This window comes from Pan paniscus, chromosome 6 (genome assembly GCF_029289425.2).
Source record: "Pan paniscus chromosome 6, NHGRI_mPanPan1-v2.0_pri, whole genome shotgun sequence".
NCBI classification, from domain to species: Eukaryota; Metazoa; Chordata; class Mammalia; order Primates; family Hominidae; genus Pan; species Pan paniscus.
In genome coordinates this window covers 148,346,584-148,367,069 of record NC_073255.2, presented here as the reverse complement: position 1 = coordinate 148,367,069, position 20,486 = coordinate 148,346,584, and the positions used below count along the sequence as shown (strand labels likewise).

General features: G+C 36.2%; 1 protein-coding gene across 15 annotated transcripts in view; it reads left to right on the top strand.

Annotated features, from left to right (window-relative positions):
- Positions 1-20,486, top strand: part of IMMP2L (inner mitochondrial membrane peptidase subunit 2) — an 888,203-nt gene that overhangs the window by 34,761 nt on the left and 832,956 nt on the right. For all 15 annotated transcript variants that reach the window (XR_010112785.1, XM_063606340.1, XM_063606342.1 and 12 more), the window contains one exon: positions 6,310-6,446. Coding sequence is in view for 14 of the 15 variants with exons in the window: in XM_063606340.1 (XP_063462410.1) it covers positions 6,312-6,446 (135 nt within the window). In the remaining variant the exon portion in view is untranslated. The remainder of the gene's footprint in view (positions 1-6,309; positions 6,447-20,486) is intronic.

The following is a 20,486-nucleotide window of genomic DNA, read 5'->3' as shown; positions in this document are numbered from 1 at the left end:
GAAATGAGAAGTGAAAGAGCAACGGTGTTCAGGTCTTTATCTATATTTAAAATGTTCTTTTACATCATTTGCACTGGTTTCAGCTCCCTCACTGTTGGGTCTTTTAACCAGTTGTTTAAAAAAAGTTAATTCTTTTTTATTTTCAATACTTAAAAAAGTCTCAAACCATAAAGGCAACTCACTTTTTCTTAGTCAATAGTGATCTCAGTGTTTGTTTTAGTATCTGCCAAAGTTCTTAAGAAACAGTTAAAAGACAATAAAAAGTTATAGAAATAAAGAATTCTGGCTTAGAAAGAACCTTAGATATTAAATCTACCCCCCCCCCCTTTTTGGAGACAGGGTCTTGTTTGGTCACCTAGGCTGTAGTGTGGTGGCACAGTCATAGCTCACTGCAGTCTCAAACTCCTTAGCTCAAGCAGTCCTTCCACCTCAGCCTCCCAAGTAGATAGGACTACAGGTGTATGCTACCATGCCTGGCTAATTTTTAAATTTTTAGCAGATGGAAGTCTTGCTGTGTTGCTCAGGCTGGCCTCGAACTCCTGACCTGAAGTGACCCTCTTGCTTGGCCTCCCAAATAAGCCCCTTCTTGTTACACATGAGGAAACAGGCCAGAAGTGACTTGTTCAAAGTCATGGAGCTGGTTATAGACAGAGACAGATATCTACCTCAGGTCTCTTGAGTCTCATTACCATGCTCCTTTTTGGGTACCAGTGACTACATGGAGTAGAAGTAATGTAGGAGAGCATTACTGGAAAAGAAGAGGAGGCTTACAATTCAGGAAATGTTTATTTAATGCAACTTTTATTAATGTTTCCCCCTTAATTTACATTTTAATCATGCATACTACCTTATAACTAAGATAGCTGTGGCATCATATTTGGAAGCATTCCGTTTCTGTCCTGCAGGTATCCTCAGCTGTTTTGTGAAGGTCCATGCATGCAGGGCATGATGAACAGCAAAGAGAAGACATGTTTCCATTCTGTGCCTCTTAAAATAAAAGTAGCGAATATTTGACAGAACTTTCCAGAAGTTTCCAGAAATATAGATAGCCTGCACTGGCTACATAAACAACATTATAGTCAGTTAAATATATTGATTGCTGCATAAACAGGAAAGAATCTTGCTCAGTGTTATTTGTACTACTTAGAGCAGCAGAGATTGGGGTGAGAGTGTGGTTTGTTCATTGTGATGGGATAGAAATTAACACTAGTGTTACCCCATATTATCTGTATATCATAGTAACTTCCTAGGGCAGATACCATCTTTCTGTTTTAGAAACCAGCAAAAATTCAAAGAAGAAAATAGTAATCGTCTCCATTCCTAGCATATAGAATTAACTACTGCTAGCATTTTGATGCTGCTTTCTTCCCTCTTTTGGTATACTTTAATAATTACACAAGTAACATATGAGTGGTTATTAAACAATTAAAACAATATAAATATTCCATTTTAAATACTTTTATGTGCACATATAAATGTATGTAGAAATGTAAGGTATTGTTTAGTGAGAGTTTTTGAATGGTACTATACTGTATGCTTAGCCATCTTTATATCCTCTGTACTTAGCATTGCTGCTTGATAGCAAATAAATGCTTACTGAATTAAAAATTCACGTAATAAATTCTGTATATACTCTATCCAAACTGAACTTATTTTAGTTTCTTAAACAGCTACATTTTATTTTGCCCCTAGGCCTTCATATATGTTACTGCTTTTACCTGAAATGCCGAGGTCTTGCCTCAAATGCCATTTTTTGGGGGTGGGGGTGGAGTGGGGCAGGCCTTCCTTGATCATTTTCTGATGAATAGACAGCCTTGCTTCATGCTGTCATGCTTCAGGGCCATCGTCCCTTTTAATGCTCATCCATTGGAAATAATTGTTGAAGGGCAGTCTTCCTTGGTATATTGTAACTCCTTGAGGGCAGGGAGCACATCTGCTTGTTTGCCAAAAAAAAAGTTTGAGGAATGGAATTATGAGCATATTTTTAGTATTAAATATTTTGACATGTAATTCAAGAGAACAACAGAATAGCAGTCCTTTGACAGGCTACCACGGCCCCTTGACACTTTCTTATCTCCTTCCTTCTCCCACCATTGCCCATCTATTTCCAGATCCTGTCAGTTTAACTTCCAAAATATATACATAAATCTGCCCATGTTAATACATCTCCACTATCGTGCTACTCCAACTATCATCTCTTGCCCTGGACCACTAGAATAATGTGGTTTCCCTATATCCATTTTTGTCCTATCCAGACTTTCAGATAGATGATTATTTCAAAATGCAGATAGGATCATTCACCTCAATTTTAGAACATTTCAGTTACTTCTCATTTGCTGCAAATCCTTACGGGGCCTGTGAGGTCTTAACTGCTCTGGGATTTACATTGCCTCCTCCCATTCATGTCCCACTGTGCTCTTCCACTTCCTGTGTGCTTTATCTGCACCAGCCTCCCTTCAGTTGTCCATCACAACATGGCCACTCCTGACCCAGGGACTTTGCATGTGACATGGCTGCTCTCTGGAATACCCTTGCCTACCCACAGTTCTTTATCTAGAGAAGTTCTCCTCATTTTTCAGTTCAGCCTCTTCCTCAAAGACCTTTCCTGACGTCTGTGTATCTGTCTTATAGCACTTATTACAACTCTTATGTATGTTTATGTGATTTTCAGATTGACCCTTATCACTCCACAGTTGATTGTAAAAACTTGATAAGATCAGGGACTGGGACTGGCCTTGTTCACTGTTTTATGATTCCCTGGTACCTAACACAGTGCTTGTGGAAGACCGTTAGTAAATACTGGTTGAAAGAATGAATGAGCCAGGTAGTAAGTGAGTGGGTAGATGAGTGGATGGATGATTGAACTGCTTTAGTGGGGCAAAGAGAAAATCCACTGGAAGTCATTTTCTGATGGAACCAGGTAGAGGTTACAAAGTAGGATCTGGTAGTGGTGTTCATTTTCTGTGCAATGTTTGTTCTGCAGATACTTTTTCTTAATCTAGTAAGGAAGTAAACTAAATGTGAGGAGACATTCAGGGTGATATTTCTTTGCTAACTTTTCCCCTGTTCTCATTTTCAGAAGGTAATAAACTTGAGGAGTGAGTAAACAGCTGACCTTTAAACACCCAAATATCAGTATTTTCCAGACTTGCTCTATTAAGGGAATCACCTGAAGTGTTTGATTTTGGAGGTCTGAGTCGGAGTGGGGATCTTCATTTTTAAGCATGTCAGTCAAGGCAAGCTTGGGGAACACTACCCTGGAATTATTATCTGGGAGTTGTATATGACTTAAACATAAGTGTAGACCACTTAAAATAACTTTGAAGCTATCAAACTGGTCAAAGAGGAATTGATTATTTACTGTTGAGCCGTTTCCTTTCTCTTCTACATAGTAACTATTTTTTTTCCTATGTACATGGGAGCATTTTATAAATTATTTGTGGATTCAGATATTTTATAATCTGAATTCTTTGGATTTATTTATTTATATATATTTTGGAAACAATAAAAAGAATAGATGTGGAGGTCATTCCGTTTTTAAATTTATTATAAGACTGATGTTTGTGTTAAACCTGTGGTTAGAAGTGTTTTCAGAGAGACTGAGCTAATGAAATCTAATATTGAGGAAAATGCATCTTTTGCATCTTGAAGGTACTGATTTGATAAATATGTCAAGGTTATTCTTTTATATTAATGGAGGTAGTACATGATAAATGGGATCTTTGTAAAATAGTCCATTGGAAAAGTATATTAAATCTTTTGTAGAGATATATAAAATGAGTTAGTAAAGGTGTTTTGATTCTAGGCAAAAGATGTCATTGAAGAGAAATTAGTTTCACTCAAGGGCTCACATTAAAGCTGGGTATGAATGAATGAAACATGTCAAGCAGGTTTACTCTTTTAGGAATATAGTGGTTAAGACTGCTCACAGAAACAATCAGTACCTTGGGCCAAACACGTTTCTTGAGTACCAGATGTGTGAACTCATAAGCAATTTAACTTAAGATTATAGTTGTTAGATGAGTTTGAATGAAAACATGTTTTTAAATTGCTTATATTCTAAAGTTAGTCTGAGTTACATTATTTTGATTAGGTATAAAAAGATTACTGGTTTGGGTGAATGTTATGTTATGTGCAATATATGTTGATAAAAGTATAAAAAACAAGAGTACTGGTCTTACTTACCATGCATACATATAGCCCTCATTGATGTCAGTTACAGTAGGTAATTCAGAATTAGCCAATTTAGATTATCATTCATCTTTTTCCTGTGACATGTTAAAGATTTGGGAGGGAATTAGTGGTTGAGTATTTTTATTTTTATTTATTTTATGAGTGAACAGATAACATTGTGAGTTTTATTGTATACAACATAATGTTTTGAAGTACATGTACATTGTGGAATGGTTAAATCTAGCTAATTAATAAATGCATTACCTAACATATTTATCATTTTTGTGGTGAGAGCATATAACATCCACTCTGTTTACATTTTTCAAGAATACAGTATCTTACCATTAACTGTACTCACCTTACTGAACAATAGATGTCCTGAAATGTATTCCTCCTAAATATAGTTATATATCCTTTGAGCAACATCTCCCCAACCTCTCCTCCCCACTAACTACCCCACCTTCTGGTAACTACCCTTCTACTCTCTACTTTTATGAGTTTAACTATTTAGATTCTATATATGAGTGGTCATGCAATATTGTCTTTCTGTGCCTGGGTTATTTTACTTAACTTAATGTCCTCCAGGTTTTTCCATGTTGTACCAGATGGCAGGATTTCATTCTTTTTTATGGCGAAATAATATATATATATATGTATCTCACATCTTAAAGTTCATTCATCCATTGATGGACACTTGGATTAATTCCATACCTTGGCTATTGTGAATAGTGCTGTGATAAACATAAGAGTGCAAATATCTCTTCAATATACTGATTTCAGTTCCTTTGGATATATTCCTAAGAATAGGATTGCAGAATCACGTGGTAGTTCTATTTTTAACTTTTTGAGGAACTTCCATACTCTTTTCTATAATGGCCATATTAATTTACATTCCCATAAACAGATATAAGGGTTCCTTTTGCTCCACCTTTGCCAGCACTTGTTGCCTTTTGATAATGGCCATTCTAACTGGGGTGGAATGATATCCATGTGGTTTTGATTTGCATTTCCCTCATGACTGCACATTCTTTTCATATACCTGTTGGCTATTTGTATGTCTTCTTTTGAGAAATTATTGTTAAGCTCTTTTGGCCATTTTTTAATTGGGTTGTCTTTTTGCTATTGAATTGTTGGAGTTCCTTATGCGTTTTTGGATATTAGCCTCTTGTCAGAAGTATAGTTTCCTTATATTTTCTTCCATTCTGTAGGTTGTCTCTTCATTATGTTGATTGTTTGCTGCACAGAAACTTTTTAGCTTGATGTAATCTCCATTGTCTGTTTTTGCTATGATTGACTGTGCTTTTGAAGTCTTATCCAAAAAAGTCTTGCCAAGACTCCAGCTTGGGTGACAGAGTGAGACCCTGTCTAAAAACAACAACGACAACAACAACACCAACACCACCACCACAAACAGCGCAAGTGATTTATCTGTGATTTAACAGTCCAAATGTAAGCAATGCAGGACAGTATGGTGCCTCCATGGTGTTGCGGACCTAGGATCCTTCCATTTTGTTGCTTTGTCATCTTTACTTGAAGCTTTTATCTCATAGTTTGAGATGGCCACCCCTGCTCCTACCACCAAATTGTTAGTATTACAGTTATAAAATGGGGAAGAAAAGGGAGGGCATCCTCCTTTTCATGGTGCAACCAAGAATTATATCCTTTCTACTCATGCTGTTGATCAAATCCAGTGACATGGTCACAATTAGCTGCAAGGGAGGCTGGAAAACAGTCTTTAGTTGGGCAGCCACATGTTCCACTGAAACTTTTATTACTGTAGAAGAGAACAGATATCAGGGGTATAAGGAGTAACTTCATCATAATAGTCAGCAACAGAAAAGAATTTACTTCTGGAATGCTTATTTTTTTCTAACTTACTGTTTTGTGGGGAGAAATTTCCCACTGAAGTTAGCAAGTGGACTTGAGTTGTGGAAAAGCATTAACCTGAGTTCACATATTTCACTTTAGGACTTTAAGTAAGTCAGATTTATTCTAATGGTTACAGGAATGAGTGTGTAATATATTAAGAGACAAGATTGCCCTTTGGTAACTCTTACTTTTCATGTACTGTTTTTATGTCTTTGTTTTTCACCTTTCTTGAGACTAATTTCATAGTTGTTTTCTTTGTATTTTTAGGTATGGCACAGTCACAAGGGTGGGTGAAAAGATACATCAAGGCCTTTTGTAAAGGCTTCTTTGTGGCGGTGCCTGTGGCAGTGACTTTCTTGGATCGGGTCGCCTGTGTGGCAAGAGTAGAAGGAGCATCGATGCAGGTGAAAATGATATAACTTCGTTCTTTAAAACACATACTTCATTGTTTTTCAAGCACTAGAAATGAGAGTGCTAATTTTATTCCTATTCTGGGAACTGAAAGGTTATAAAAAGGCATTGAAATGAAATTTTACTTTACTGAATTTGTTCTTAAGGTCTTCTAATACAGTCGTATTATAATCAGAGGAGAGGTTAATAAAAGTAACTATCAGTTCTCTGGGTCTGTAGTTTAAATTTTTCTGAGAATTTTAAATGGAGATTCTTAAGAAATTATACTAAATGACACTGTTTTCTGTGAATATGGCTCTATTAGAATATCCTTTTAATGCCAAATTATTAGTGTAGTTGCAAGATGGGTTTGAGTCACAATCAGTTGCTCTCTTGTTATATAGGTATATGATTTCAGTTTGTAGAAATGTCTAGACCATTGATCCCAGATACTGTATTGTGTTCTTTAAGCATGTTGCTAATTGAAAAGATTAAGTGCAGTTTACAGTGGAAGAACTTTGGAGTGGAGATTTCCAAAAGTTTTATGCAAATAGTCTTCTGGAATAACTTAGAGAAAATTATGTTGTCCTAAAGTTGATGTCTAGAACCTAGCTTTTTTAGTAAGTTTAAGCAGTTAGGCAGAATTTGCATTTTGTTATAGGATTTGGTTTCCTGTATTATCAATATGTATTAAGTTCATGCGTTGTGGTAAATAGTTGTATAAAACAAATAACTAAAATGAATATATAAGCTTCTAAAAAATCAAAATTATACAGAGAATAACCAGCCTAATTTTTTTTCTTTTTGTTTTATTTAGAACTAGTTAAGGGCATAGTTATCAGCTTAAAGGAGTTAGAATTAGTTTGCTTTATTTATTATAATTATGGTATTGAACTTCTCCCTGAGTTCTGGTAGTCAGATACAGAAGGTCAGGAAATCCTTTAGCTTCTTTGGGAAAAGCTACATTTTAAAAACAGGACTGCCTTTATATTCTACTTCCATCATTTGAGCATGGTTAGGGCCTTCTCTTGGGCAGAAGATTCTGCTCTCAACCCTGTCTTTCAGGTTCTCTCCATAGTGGATCACCAGCCCAAAGCAAACTGGTCACTTACTTTCAATGCCAAAATATCTTAATGTAGGGGTACAGTAAACATAGAAAGAAAGATTTACAGACATATGGCTTTAAATACACTTTAATATGTTTAAGATAGAATGTATTTTACATTCGTTGCATCTTTAATCTTGAATTCCTAGCAGCCTTGTCTTAGACTCAATCCTTAGGGAAGCGTAGACTTTCTTTGCTGAGCTTTGGAGTCAGATTCTTCATTTCAGATTAAAACTGCCTTCTTCACAGCCACCCACATTCCTTTTTGGTCCCAAGGATCCCTTTGAATCCATTCACAAGCATGTATCTTTTGGTAACAAATAATCAGTTTAAGAATGATTTTTTCCCCCAATTTTGTTACTGCTGTCTTGCTATACAACTATCACTATTCTAAGAAGGACTTTTCCAGAACACAAAATCTCCTTACTTTGGATCTGATGATATTCCAGAGGATCATGTGGCAATCATAATATCCCAATCTTCATATTTTTAGCCTAATATATTCCTACTGAACATCTATGTTCATGGCTTGTGCTGAGAGAGCAATTCATTGCAAAATATAAGATACAGGTCTTGCTCACAAGACCTTGACTGCCTTATGAAAGGACAAGGCTTATCCCCAGTGAAGAAGGCAGTGAAGAAAGTGTTAAATCTTGTTATTTCTAAATGTCGGTTCATGGATTAAACCCAGGTTTGCATTAGATATATTTGAATTTGCAGAGGTATTAGGATTTCTTGCAGTATTCCTAGGCCCTATCCCTAAGAAGTCAAATGTATTATGTTAGAATTTGTTTGGTATATTGTATAGAGTTTCCTTGGCTACTGGTAATAGGAAAATAGCTTGGTATAAAAGGGATTTATTGGAAGGCTTATTATATACACACAAGGAAGGCACGAGTGAGACCGTTGTCAGGGACAACTAGAGCCAGGACTTGGATGCCGCTGGAGTGCTCCGTCTTCTTTCTAAGTTCTTCTCTGCATCTTGGCTTAGTTCTCTCAGACCAGTTTTCTCTGCATAGCAGGGTACATGGCTGCTGGCAGCTCGCATGCCCAGTTTCTTCACCGCCTGAGAGAGATTGCTCCTACTGCCTTGATTTCAGTGTGGAATATCTTGGGGAAGGACTGTGATGTATTCAGCTTGGGTCACATGCCCTTATCTATACAACTATACAGATCAACTTTGGCCACCAGAATGGGGTACCGTGATTGGTCCAGCTTTGAACAAGTACACACCCCAAGCCTGTGGCTAGGCCAAGTGATCTGTAAGAAAATGACAGCATCTCTTTGAATCACATTGTTCTGTGGGAATTGGGGAGTGGAGTACAGGCGACATTTCCTAGAGGAAAGAGGATGCTATTTTCAGAATCAAAGTAGAATGGAATTCTAGGAAGAAAGGAAAATATGTTTTTACAATTGGGTCTATATTTCATGAATTTGAGACCAACTCTAGGTATAATAGATAATTTAATTTACAGTTTCACTAGATACCAGTAAATCATACTTTAAATTCTTTAAGAGCAGAAATTATAATAATGAGATTTAGGGATTAACTAATTCAACATATTTGAAGACATCTTTGCTACTATACAGCTTTGATCAACTAAACACGTTTATGTCATGGGGTTCAACAGAATTTTTGACAATTGGGATAAATTCTTCTCTTTAAATTTCTCTAATGACTCAAGGACTGAAATAGTTGGCATGGTGTGGAGATCTCTGGAAGTCACTGAGCATCCTGCAAGGAACACAGCTGTTTTTCTTTACTCTGGGAAAAGCCACTCTTGAAGGTCACTCAGCAACTGGTAGACACATTATTTAAGAAATATCCAAGGATCGAAAGATTAAATCTCATTAAAGGGAGGTGTAATACTAGTCTTTTGGGTTTATTGAATAAATACTGTTTTGGTAACACTGGAAATTCACTTTGAGTAACAAATTTTGCTGTAAGAATTGTTTTTCGGTCTTTCAAAAATTCTGTTGGTTTGTGATTAGGGGAAGCATGTTTTTAAGATTCCCTCTATGAGAAATACTTATTTACTTTTTAAACACTACTCAGTGGTTCTTTTTTTAAGTTAGGATTTTCAGTATTAATTTGCAATTCATTAAGTATTTGACTAGAAAGATAAGGGTGATCAAACATGGGAAGTATCAGCTAATTAAAGGCAAGCCATAAATAAAAAATAAAGTTTCTAATGATGCATTGGTAAATTCAATGGAAAATAGGATTTAGTTTATAAAATATTTGATTTTTATAAAGCCGTATAGCTGCATTCATTTCATTATATGAGTTGTCCCTTTTGCAATGCTCGACACAATACATGCTGGCACAAATTGTTGGTTAATGATTATTCATACTGACCTATTCCCCTCATGCACATGAATCACTTTTACTGGTTGCTGAAAGGTTACCTATGAAAGTAGATGTACTTCTTTTTTTAAAAAAGAAGCACCACATTACACGACATTAATTTAATTCAGGAAATGAAGACTGATATTGCATACAGTTGAAACTACAGAGGGAATTTATGTAGGTGGAATGTAATTATTCAAATTAGAACTTTAATCGCTTACAGAGGCTTTTAGCGTAAAAGGGTGCCCTAGGAATAGTTTAATGACCTCATGCCAAAGTTTTAGATTTTATTTGAGTGAGAATTCCTGCAGTGGGGTCACTGGTCCTGATAAAAGGTATATGCTTTCCACATTTAAAACTAAGATTTAAGACTTTAAAAAGTAAGTAAAAGAAATAATTTTGTGTCATTATCTTTTTTTTTTTTTTTGCAATTGATACATAATTTTTACATAGTGTACCATTTTCCTTTTTTCATTTGCATGGCCAGAGGGCAAAAATACTTGAAAACACTGCTACACAATACTGTCTCTCTAGGTCAGACTTCAGAGATAATGTATGCAGAATATATTAGGAAATTACAGAATATGAAGGAAAATGCAGTTTAATTAGCATTGAGGTCTTTGTTCATCAATAACATACATTTATGGGTTTGAAATTGTCTTGACTTTCAGCTACCTGTGATTATCTTGTTTCCTGCTGAGTTTGAAATTAAAAGTATCATCAAAAAGCAAGCTCTCTTTCAATCTATGTTTTTTTAAAAAAATTTTTAACCTACAGTCAGCTTAATAATACTCAACAGTCATTATTGCTTGTAACTTATTTTGAACTCTAAGAAGCTGGATACAGACTCTTAAGAAAAGAGATACATTGTGATTTATATACCAGCATTTAAGATAGAGTTATGGAGTTTTATGTTACCTGCTAAATTTGCACTTCCAAGATACTGGGCACAAGCTGGCACACATTTCCTCCTGTGCTGACTTCTCTGTGTCGTCACTCACCTTGGTCTGCTGGGGCTGACGTCAAAGGAAGTCAGGATTTAATGTTGGAATGCTTTATTGGCTTACTTGCGTGCTTTCTGCCCAAATTACTTTTGGCTCAGAAATCTCACCTGATGTTTTACCCCTTAGGATGAGTTATGAGTTTTTACATAGTTCTGTAACCTGTCATTAATAGAGACTTTGTATTTATAGCAACAAGCATGTGTTCCTGAAACAGTTGGTGAGTGATAAATTTGTAATGTCCCTTTGTGGATTTTTCTTCACTTCCCATGATAGAATAACTATGTGTTTCTGTTTTATATAGCCAGGGTTATATCTGTTATTTAAATACCAACTTTATTACACTTTTTAAAAACTTGTTGTAAATTTAGATTTACACAAAAGTTGCAAGAGTAGTGCGTAGAACTCCTATGGCTTCTCTACCCAGATACACCAGTTTCAATATTTTAGTATATTTATTTTATTATCTTTTTTCCCTCCCTCTTCTCTCTCTCTTCCTCCTCCTCCCCCTCCTCTTCCTCTCCCTCTGTATTTATGCGTGTATGAATATATACCCTCAAAAAATCTTATTAAACCATCTGAAAGTAGGTTGCATACATCATGCCCCTTTAATTCTTGATACTCTTGTACATTCTTCCTGAGTCATGATGCTTGCTGATTGGTATATTAATGCTTTTCTTTAGCTGATTTTAAAATTTAACACTTTATTCATAGTAGTATAGAGCTTTAAATACATTAAGAAATGACTCAAGTTCTAAATTTTACATTTGAAACAACTGAGGCTCAGACAGTTGAGGTACTTTACGTAAGCTCAGACAATCATTGAATTTTGGAACTCTGGCTTGAACCAACTCTGACAGTGCTGTCCATTTCACTAAATAATAACTAATAAAAGTTGTGCCTTGTCACTGTTTTGGTGCCTGTTTATACTATTCCTTCTCACAGTGATGTTTTATTCCATTTTATTTTGGTTTATGGAATGATGTACTTAGTAAGTTATTTAATTTTGGTATGATTCTGTAGTACATTTAGGACTTAAATATAGAAATTAAGCTTTATGTTATAATGGGGGAAAAAGATTTTAAACTGTGCCGCTCAGGTTGATGGAAGATACGTTTCTCTTATAAAGTCTAAAGATTTTAAAGTTTATAAGAAGGGATTAGACTATCTGGAAATATAGCAGATGAAACATCTTGAAATATTCCCAATGCAAAACTCTTAAAAAATTAAAAACAAAACATTAAAAGCTTTAAAAATGTGTAACTAACTTGCAGGGAAGCAAGGGAAATTCTCAGAGACCACAATAAGGGGGAATACATTTCCAGGGCAGTAAGTATACATTAAAGTCAGTAGCTGTCACATGGATATTTGTCAATTCCTGGTCATTTAGAGCTTTTGGTTTCAATGGCCACATGAGGATCAGAAGACAAGGCCATAGGCTCATACAAGGCAGGAAATTGGAACAGAAATTCTTAATAAAGTCAGGACCATAGAAGAGACATATCTTTAGGAAATGGGTAGACTAAAGCAAAAATCTGTTCTGTAAGAAAAATTGTCTAGGCTCTGAGAGAGAAAGCCCTGATGTGGAATTGAGGTTTGAATTCACATTCACTGCACCTGAAAAACCCTAAACTGAGATATTAATTTACAGTGGCCTGGGTTTAGAGCAGCCTCAGGCACCAAATTCCCTGGGCACATGCAGCTTGCAACCAGGCCTTATAGAATCCCAAAGATAAAGTTTGATGAACATTATATCCCAGTAAAAATATTGCATGAGAAAATGAGCTCTATAAGTGAGAGTCAGAAGCAACCATTAGCCGAACTAGACTTTAAAGGCTTTAGAAATTGGAGCTATCAGATACTAAATGTAGTTGAAAGAAAGAGAGGAGAATGAAAATAGCAGAAAGCAACAAGAGATTATCTAAAATGGTCAAGCAAAGCACTACTTATATCACTTGTGCTTTGATACATTGTTTTTTGGGGTGATAATGGTATTTACTGCGGTTATGTTAAAAAAAAACCCTTATCCTCATAGTATGAATATTATAAAATTGGCAGTGAAATACATAATAGCTGAGATGTACTTTAAAATAATATGGCAAGAATAAAAGTGTAGAAGGGTTACAGATGAAACAAGATTGGCCATGAATCCATAATTGTTGGCTCTAGGTGATGGATTACATGGTGGTTCATTATGCCAGTCCATCTACTTTTTAAAACACATTTTTTATTGAGGTATAATTTATATACCATTGAATTTACCCATTGTAAGTGATGTAATGATGTTTTCCAGCTTTACTGAGGTAAACTGGCAACAATTACATATATTTAAAGTATACATGATATATATATATATTTTTATTATACTTTAAGTTTTAGGGTACATGTGCACAATGTGCAGGTTTGTTACATATGTATACATGTGCCATGTTGGTGTGCTGCACCCATTAACTCGTCATTTACATTAGGTATATCTCCTAATGCTATCCCTCCCCCATCCCCCAACCCCACCACAGGCCCCGGTGTGCGATGTTGCCCATTCTGTGTCCAAGTGTTCTCATTGTTCAGTTCCCACCTGTGAGTGAGAACAGTATACATGATATTTTGATATGTGTAGACATTATGAAATGATTACCACAAACTAATTAACATACCCTTTACTTCATATAGTTACCTTCTTTTTGGTGGTGAGAACATTTAAGATCTACTCTCTTAGTAAAATTCGAGTGTATAATACAGTATTATTAGCTATAGTCACCTTGCTGTACATTAGACTTCCAGAAATTATTAATCCTACATAACTGAAACTTTGTATACTGTGACCAACATCTTCTCATTTTCCCTACTTCTCAGCTCTTTGCAACCACTATTCTACTCTCTGCTTCTGTGAGTCCAGCTTTTTTGATTACCCATATAAGTGAGCTCATGCAGTATTTGTCTTTCTGTGCCTGGCTTATTTCATTTAACATAATGTTCTCTAGGTTCATCCACACTGTCACAAATAACAAGATTTTCTTCTTTTTAAAAGCTGAATAATATTTCATAGTATATATACCAATGTGTGTGTGTATATATACACCTGCAGAAGAATATCCACACGCACTCATATATATACAGAAACCCACACCCACACTGACTACACTTTCTTTATCCCTTCATCTATTTATGAGCATTTAGGTTACTTCCATATCTTGGCTGTTTTGAATAATTCTGCAATGAAATGGGAGTGAAGATATTTCTTTGACTTACTGATTTCATTTCCTTTGGATACATATCCAGAAGTGAGAGTGGTAGATCATCTGGTAGTTCTGTTTTCAATTCTTTGAGATATATCCCTATTTTTCATAATGGTTGAACTAATTTACATTCCTACCAATAGAGCACAAGGGTTCTCTTTTCTCCGTATTCTCACCAACATTTATCTCTTGAATTTCTGATGATAGCCTTCCTAACAGGTATGAGGTGACATCTCATTGCACATTTAATTTAATTTCCATTTCCCTGATAATTAGTGATATTGAATATTTTTTATATGCTTCTGGGCCATTTGTATGTCTTGAGAATTCTCTATACAGGTCTTTTTCCTATTTTAAAATCAAGTTGTTTTCTTGCTATAGAGTTGTTTGTGTACCTTATATTTTATACATTAACCCCTTATTAGATATATGGTTTGCAAATATTTTCTTCCATTCCATAGATTGTCTCTTTACCATGTTGATTGTTTCCTTCTCTCTTCAGAAACTTTTCAGTTTGATAGGAGCTCAGCTGTCTATTTTTGCTTTGTTGCTTGTGCTTTTGGGGTCGTATCTAACAAATCATTGCTCAGATCAGTGTCATGGAGCTTTTCTCCCTATGTTTTCTTCTAGTAGTTTTACAGTTTCAGGTAGTTTTACAGTTTCAGGCATCATCTCTAAAAATCCATTGAGAGTTGATTTTTGTATATGGTGTGAGATAAGGGTCTGATTTTATTCTTCTTCATGTGGATATTCAGTTTTCCAAGCACCATTTATTGAAGAACCTATTCTTTCCTCATTGTATGTTCTTGGCATCTTTGTTGAAAATTGATTTTTCATAAATGTGTACATTTATTTCTGGATTCTCTATTCTATTACATTGGTCTATATGTCTGTTTTTATGCTAGTACCATACTGTTTTGATTACTATAATTTTGCATTTGAGTTAAGTAGTGTGATGCCTCCAGCTTTGTTCTTCTTGCTTAAGATTGTTTGGCTATTCAGGGTCTTCTGTGGTTCCATATGAATTTAGGATTGTGTTGTGTATTTCTGCGAAAAATGACATCAGAGTTTTAAAGATAGTGCAATTGAATCTGTAGAATGCTTTGGGATGACTTGAATTTTTTATTAAAAATTATGTTTTATTTTATATAATAAAATATCAATAAATAGTATTAAAAGTAATAAACTTATGGAGTCATGCAATCATTACCATAACCCAGTTTTAAAATATTTTCATCACCTGAGAAAGGGACCTTATGCTTGTTTGAAGTTAATCCTCACTCCCATCTCTTTCCTTAGGCAACTGCTGATCTGATTTATAGATTTGCCTTTTCTGAACCTTTCCTGTAAATAGAACCATACTAATGTGGTTTTTCCTGACTGGCTCTTTTACTTACTAGATTTTTTTGAGGTTTAGCCATGTTGTACTATGTATTAGCATTTTGTGTCTGTTTATTGCAAAAAGTATTCTCTGTATGAATATACCACATTTTGTTTCTCCACTCACCAGATGATAAATGTTTGGGTTTTGATGTTTTCATTATTGTGAGTAATGCTGCTATAGATATTTGTGTACAGTTACGTGTATATACATGATTTCATTTCTTTTGGGCAGATACCTAATAGTGGGGTTGCTGAGTGGCATGGTACATTTATGTTTAACTTCTAAAGAAATTGCTCAACTAACTGGGGTGGGGAAAGTGGGCTGCTGACTGGCACCACTTGCACTCTCATTCCACCTCTTTGACACCTGATACGGGGAAGTGAAGGGCCTACTTGCCCCATCTCCTAATTGCTGAGTGGGGTTAGAAGTCCAGCTCCTTGCTGGGCCCTGCTGACACCATGGTGTTGGGGGATGGGGTGGGGTAGTTTTTCCTTTGATGTTTGACTGGATTAGGATGGTTATTAGCAAAAATGTTTCTGTTCTGCTAGGTCTTCCTTTTCCTGGTCCTTTGGCTAGAGAGAGTAGGCTTTTCTTAAGGCCTTTTTTTTTTGTTGTTCGACAGAGCGAGACTCTGTTGCCCAGGCTGGAGTGCAGTGGCGCAATCTCCGCTCACTGCAACCTCTGCCTCCCGGGCTCAAGACATTCTTGTGCCTCAGCCTCCTGAGTAGCTGGGATTACAGGCTTGCACCACCATGCCTGGCTAATTTTATTTGGTACTTTTGGTAGAGATGGGGTTTCACCATGTTGCCCAGGCTGGTCTCAAACTCCTGAGCTCAAGCGATCTGCCCGTTTCAGCCTCCCAAAGTGCTGGATTACAGGTGTTGGCCACCACGTCTTCAGGCCCTTTTTTTTGCTTGGCCTGTTGGTAGCTACAGGTTGCAGGATTCTCTAGTGCCTGATCTAGGATATATGAGAAGCAAAAAGAAAGTCCGGGGGAGCGATGGTGTCATTTCTCAAGTCCTGTGGTTCCTAGCCTCTAGTTTATCTTCTTTCCACCTTGCAGATCTTCCTATATTTTTGTGTGTGGTGTTATGTTCAGGGTGTTTTAGTTGTAAGAGGGATGACTAATGATGAATGGATGAATTCTTGTCCTGTTTTTTAATCTTTCCTGATATCAGAGGTTACTGAGGTCTGGCCAGTGGAAAATGGGAGGAAGTGAAGTGCCATTTTTAGGCCTGGCCCATGAAAAATCTTTGTGATCCTCCATGCTCTCTCCTCTGTCTGCTGGCTGAAGGCAGATGTTTTGTATTCTTTTATGAGTTGGTTAGTTAGGTATGGCCACTAGAGCAGACAGAGGAGAGGCTCAGGAAAACAAAGTTTATTAGACTTACAGGTCCTAGAGACAGGAAGGTAAAGCACGGTATGTGGGGCCACATGGGAAAGACACCAGAGTGGTCAGGAAGCAGATGACAATAGCAGCTAGGCCAAAGCCTTTTTGGGGTTTCTGTGCAGGAAAGGCAAGGCAAGGCAGGGCAGAATGAACAGTTTAGGACTGGCTAGTTTGAATAATTTTGGCAGATTCTAAGCTGTAGGGGTGGTCCCTGGTTGCCTGGTACCTGGCCTTGGGAAGATGAAGGCAGAGGAAATTGTCTCCAGGGTTATGCTGGCTGGAGGAGGTATGGTTCTGGATTGGTTAGTTTGTATATGAAAGGCATGCTTCTGGTTGAGCTCTTGCTAGCTGGAAGAATTGGCTAGGTCTGGCAGAGGCAGTGTCTCCCCAGCTAGGAATGTTTTTTTTAACGTGTCAAAACATCATAATATACAGGATATCTATACTGATTTTGATATCTGTATCAATATCTATATCTATATTTATGTATATGTATGTATATAATACAATACAGCAGAGGATCCAGTTGAGGACACGATGCCGCAGGGGATGGTAGATGTACAAGCTCGAAAAAACTGGGTTTCTGAATGATTGTGTGGAGTCAGTCCACTCACTATTGTGTTATACCACTGAGCTTTTGAAATTCTTTTTACAGGCATTTAGCCTATTCTGACTGTATAACACGACTCATTATTATACCTTTTCTCCTCTGCTTTTTCTGAAGTTCCCTTTAAGTCTAAACTCAAGCTCTATTTTCTTCATGTAACTTTCTTTAATTCTGTCATTCACTTATTAGAAATCCTACAGCATTGTAAGTTTAACTCATGATTATAAATCCTTTTGTACTGCCCTCTAATGATTAATTTCATGGGTTAATAATAACTCTACTTTGTAAGTTTCTAAAAGAAAGGGGACCATAATCCTCTTACCTGCTAGTTCAGAGGGATGCTGGAATAAATGCATATGAAATTTCTTCTTTGAAGCATTGATATGCCTGAATAATTAAACCCTACAGAAATATGATAAAATGAAATTATGATCATTAAAATTTTTTTTTCTTAGACTTTGAGGGTGTTTCTGGTGAACTATTCTCCTAAAAAGTTTTTAGCTTCTTGACAAATTCATCATATTCTTTATGGCAGAGATTTTCAAACCTTTTTGCTCATGACTCATATTAAGTAATATATTTTGCACTATACACACATACATGCAACTGGAACAAAAGTTTCATGTAACAATACTTAAACTGTAATTACTATCATTATGTGCAATGCCCTCTGATATTTTCTGTTCTGGTCATAACCTATTAAATTGATGATTCTGACTCACTCATTGGTTGTGACCTGTAGTTTACAAAATGCTGCTTTAATGCTGGAGGGAAGCTTACAAGGGTGAGACAGCTCAAATTGAGCTATAAGTAAGGGAGTGGAGCATGTTAACTTTTGATTCTGAAATTTTAAGTGTGGGCTTGTCATAAGCACTTCAAGCAATGTGCAACACGAAGGATAAGGAGCCCCATAGTCTGTCCCTTGTTTGAGAAAACCCTTTTGTAGCTGCTGTGGTCCTTGGGCCTTTTTTATTACATAATCTGGGGTACTTATTAATGAAGATTAATGAGCCCCATTTCAGACCTATGAAATTAGAATCGTTTTGTGAGGACCTTGGAATCTGCATTAACAAACTCTGTAAATACTAAAGTTTGAGAACCATTTTCTTAAGGAGAGCTCCATGTCTTGGGTGAGGGCAAATTATTGGGGGATTTGCTAGACATGGTAATTGCTTTTGCTTGGAAAATCCTGATTGCCTTTGTTTACTAAACTTTTGAATTCTTAGTCTTATAACTTTTAAAAAATTTGTTTTATTTCCCATCTCTTTGTCTGTTAAATTATTTATCATATATTTGTGCTAATTTTAGCTTATTGTTTCTAATATTGAGAGTGGCAGGAAGCAGCCAAATGCCTAGGCAGATAGGGCGGGTCCCCAGTGAAACCCCCCTTCCAAGCCCAAGATAGTTTAAAGCCTGAAAGCCAAGCTACAAGTTACATCCTCAGACTGGATTGAGAACTTGCCTATTTGGCATGCTTTCCTCTGATAGATCCCCACCATTCACCTATTTTACATATACCTACCCTTTCCTAATTGGTTTTCTACTCTGTCGTGCCCACCTTTGAGTGGTGTCTTTGCTTTAACATTTTTTGCATACTCACAAACCAATCAACACACTCTCCCCATTCTGAGTATATAAAAGGCCCTGGACCCAGCCACACTGGGGACTTTCCTGCCTTCAGATAGGGGAACCTCCCCTATCCCTCCCACCCTCTGTGCCCTCTCTTTGCTGAAAGCTTTCCTTTTTCGCCTGTTAAATTCTACTTTACTGACTCTCTGGTGTCTGCATGCCTAATTCTTCCTGGTTGTGCGACAAGAACTCGGACCTACCTGAGCTAAGGAGCAGAAAGACCGCAACAATATTATACCAATGGGTATATCATTTTATAATTATGTTCTTTTTTTAATTTTTAAGTTTTAATTAAAAATTTTTCTATTTTATGAACTTTATTTTTATTTCTTCGTAAACTTTTTTAATTTTATTTTTTAAAATGCCTGTTTTATACTTTTTAGCTTGTCATTTGCTTTTAAGACTATTTAGTTATCTTTAAAATTTTTATTTTTTTGTCAGTGAATTTTTTTCTTTCTTCTTAAAATATAAACTATCTTTTATTTCTGTAGCTTTTAAAATGATCAACAGAAAGCACAGTCACAAGATTGTCAGCTGAATGGATGGCCCATTCATTTAGCATGAGATATGTGTAGATTTTTATGGTAATGATTCCGTAGTGAATCAGGCCTCCTTCATTGATTTGTGTAGTTTCCTCCCACAATGACTCTGACCATGTGACTTGTTTTGGTCAGTAGGATATAAGCAAATACTGCTCAAGTAGGAGCTTGGTCAGTACTTGTGAGCTGGGTACATGTAAAAACTCAGGCTATCCTGATGACGGAGATTTTGGAGAATAAATGAAGCATCCTGGCCTTCCAGCCCCATTTGAGTGCCTGACATGTCAATGAAGCCATCTTGAACTTTCCAGCTGAGGGAAGCCAAAATTGCAGGATCACAAGCAGATACATTTTGGTTGTTCTTTTTAGACATATAGTTTTGGAGTGGTTTGTTATGAAGCAAGAGATAACTGAAACAAAAATTGGTACTATTAGTGAAGTGATACTATAACAAAAACCTAAAATATGTAGCATTGATTTGGGGACTGGGTGGCAGTTTGGGGCTGGTAATGTGGTGAGGGGAGTGTTGGCAGACGCTGGACAAATGGCAAACAACTGTTAATAGAAAACAGAAAGATAGTAAAGTATCTGTTACTGCGGACTGGAATTACGATGATCTGTGTTTTATGGTACTTAAACATTTTTTAAAAATGTGAACTGTAAGAACTTGAAAAATAGAAGATATACCTAATGATCTTATAGATTTGGCTAAGGAGATTTCCAGGCGAAAATATTGAAATTGTCAGCTGGCTTCGTATAGCTTTATATAAGATATGGGAAGAGAGAAATGAACTTATAGCAGAAATTAGAGGA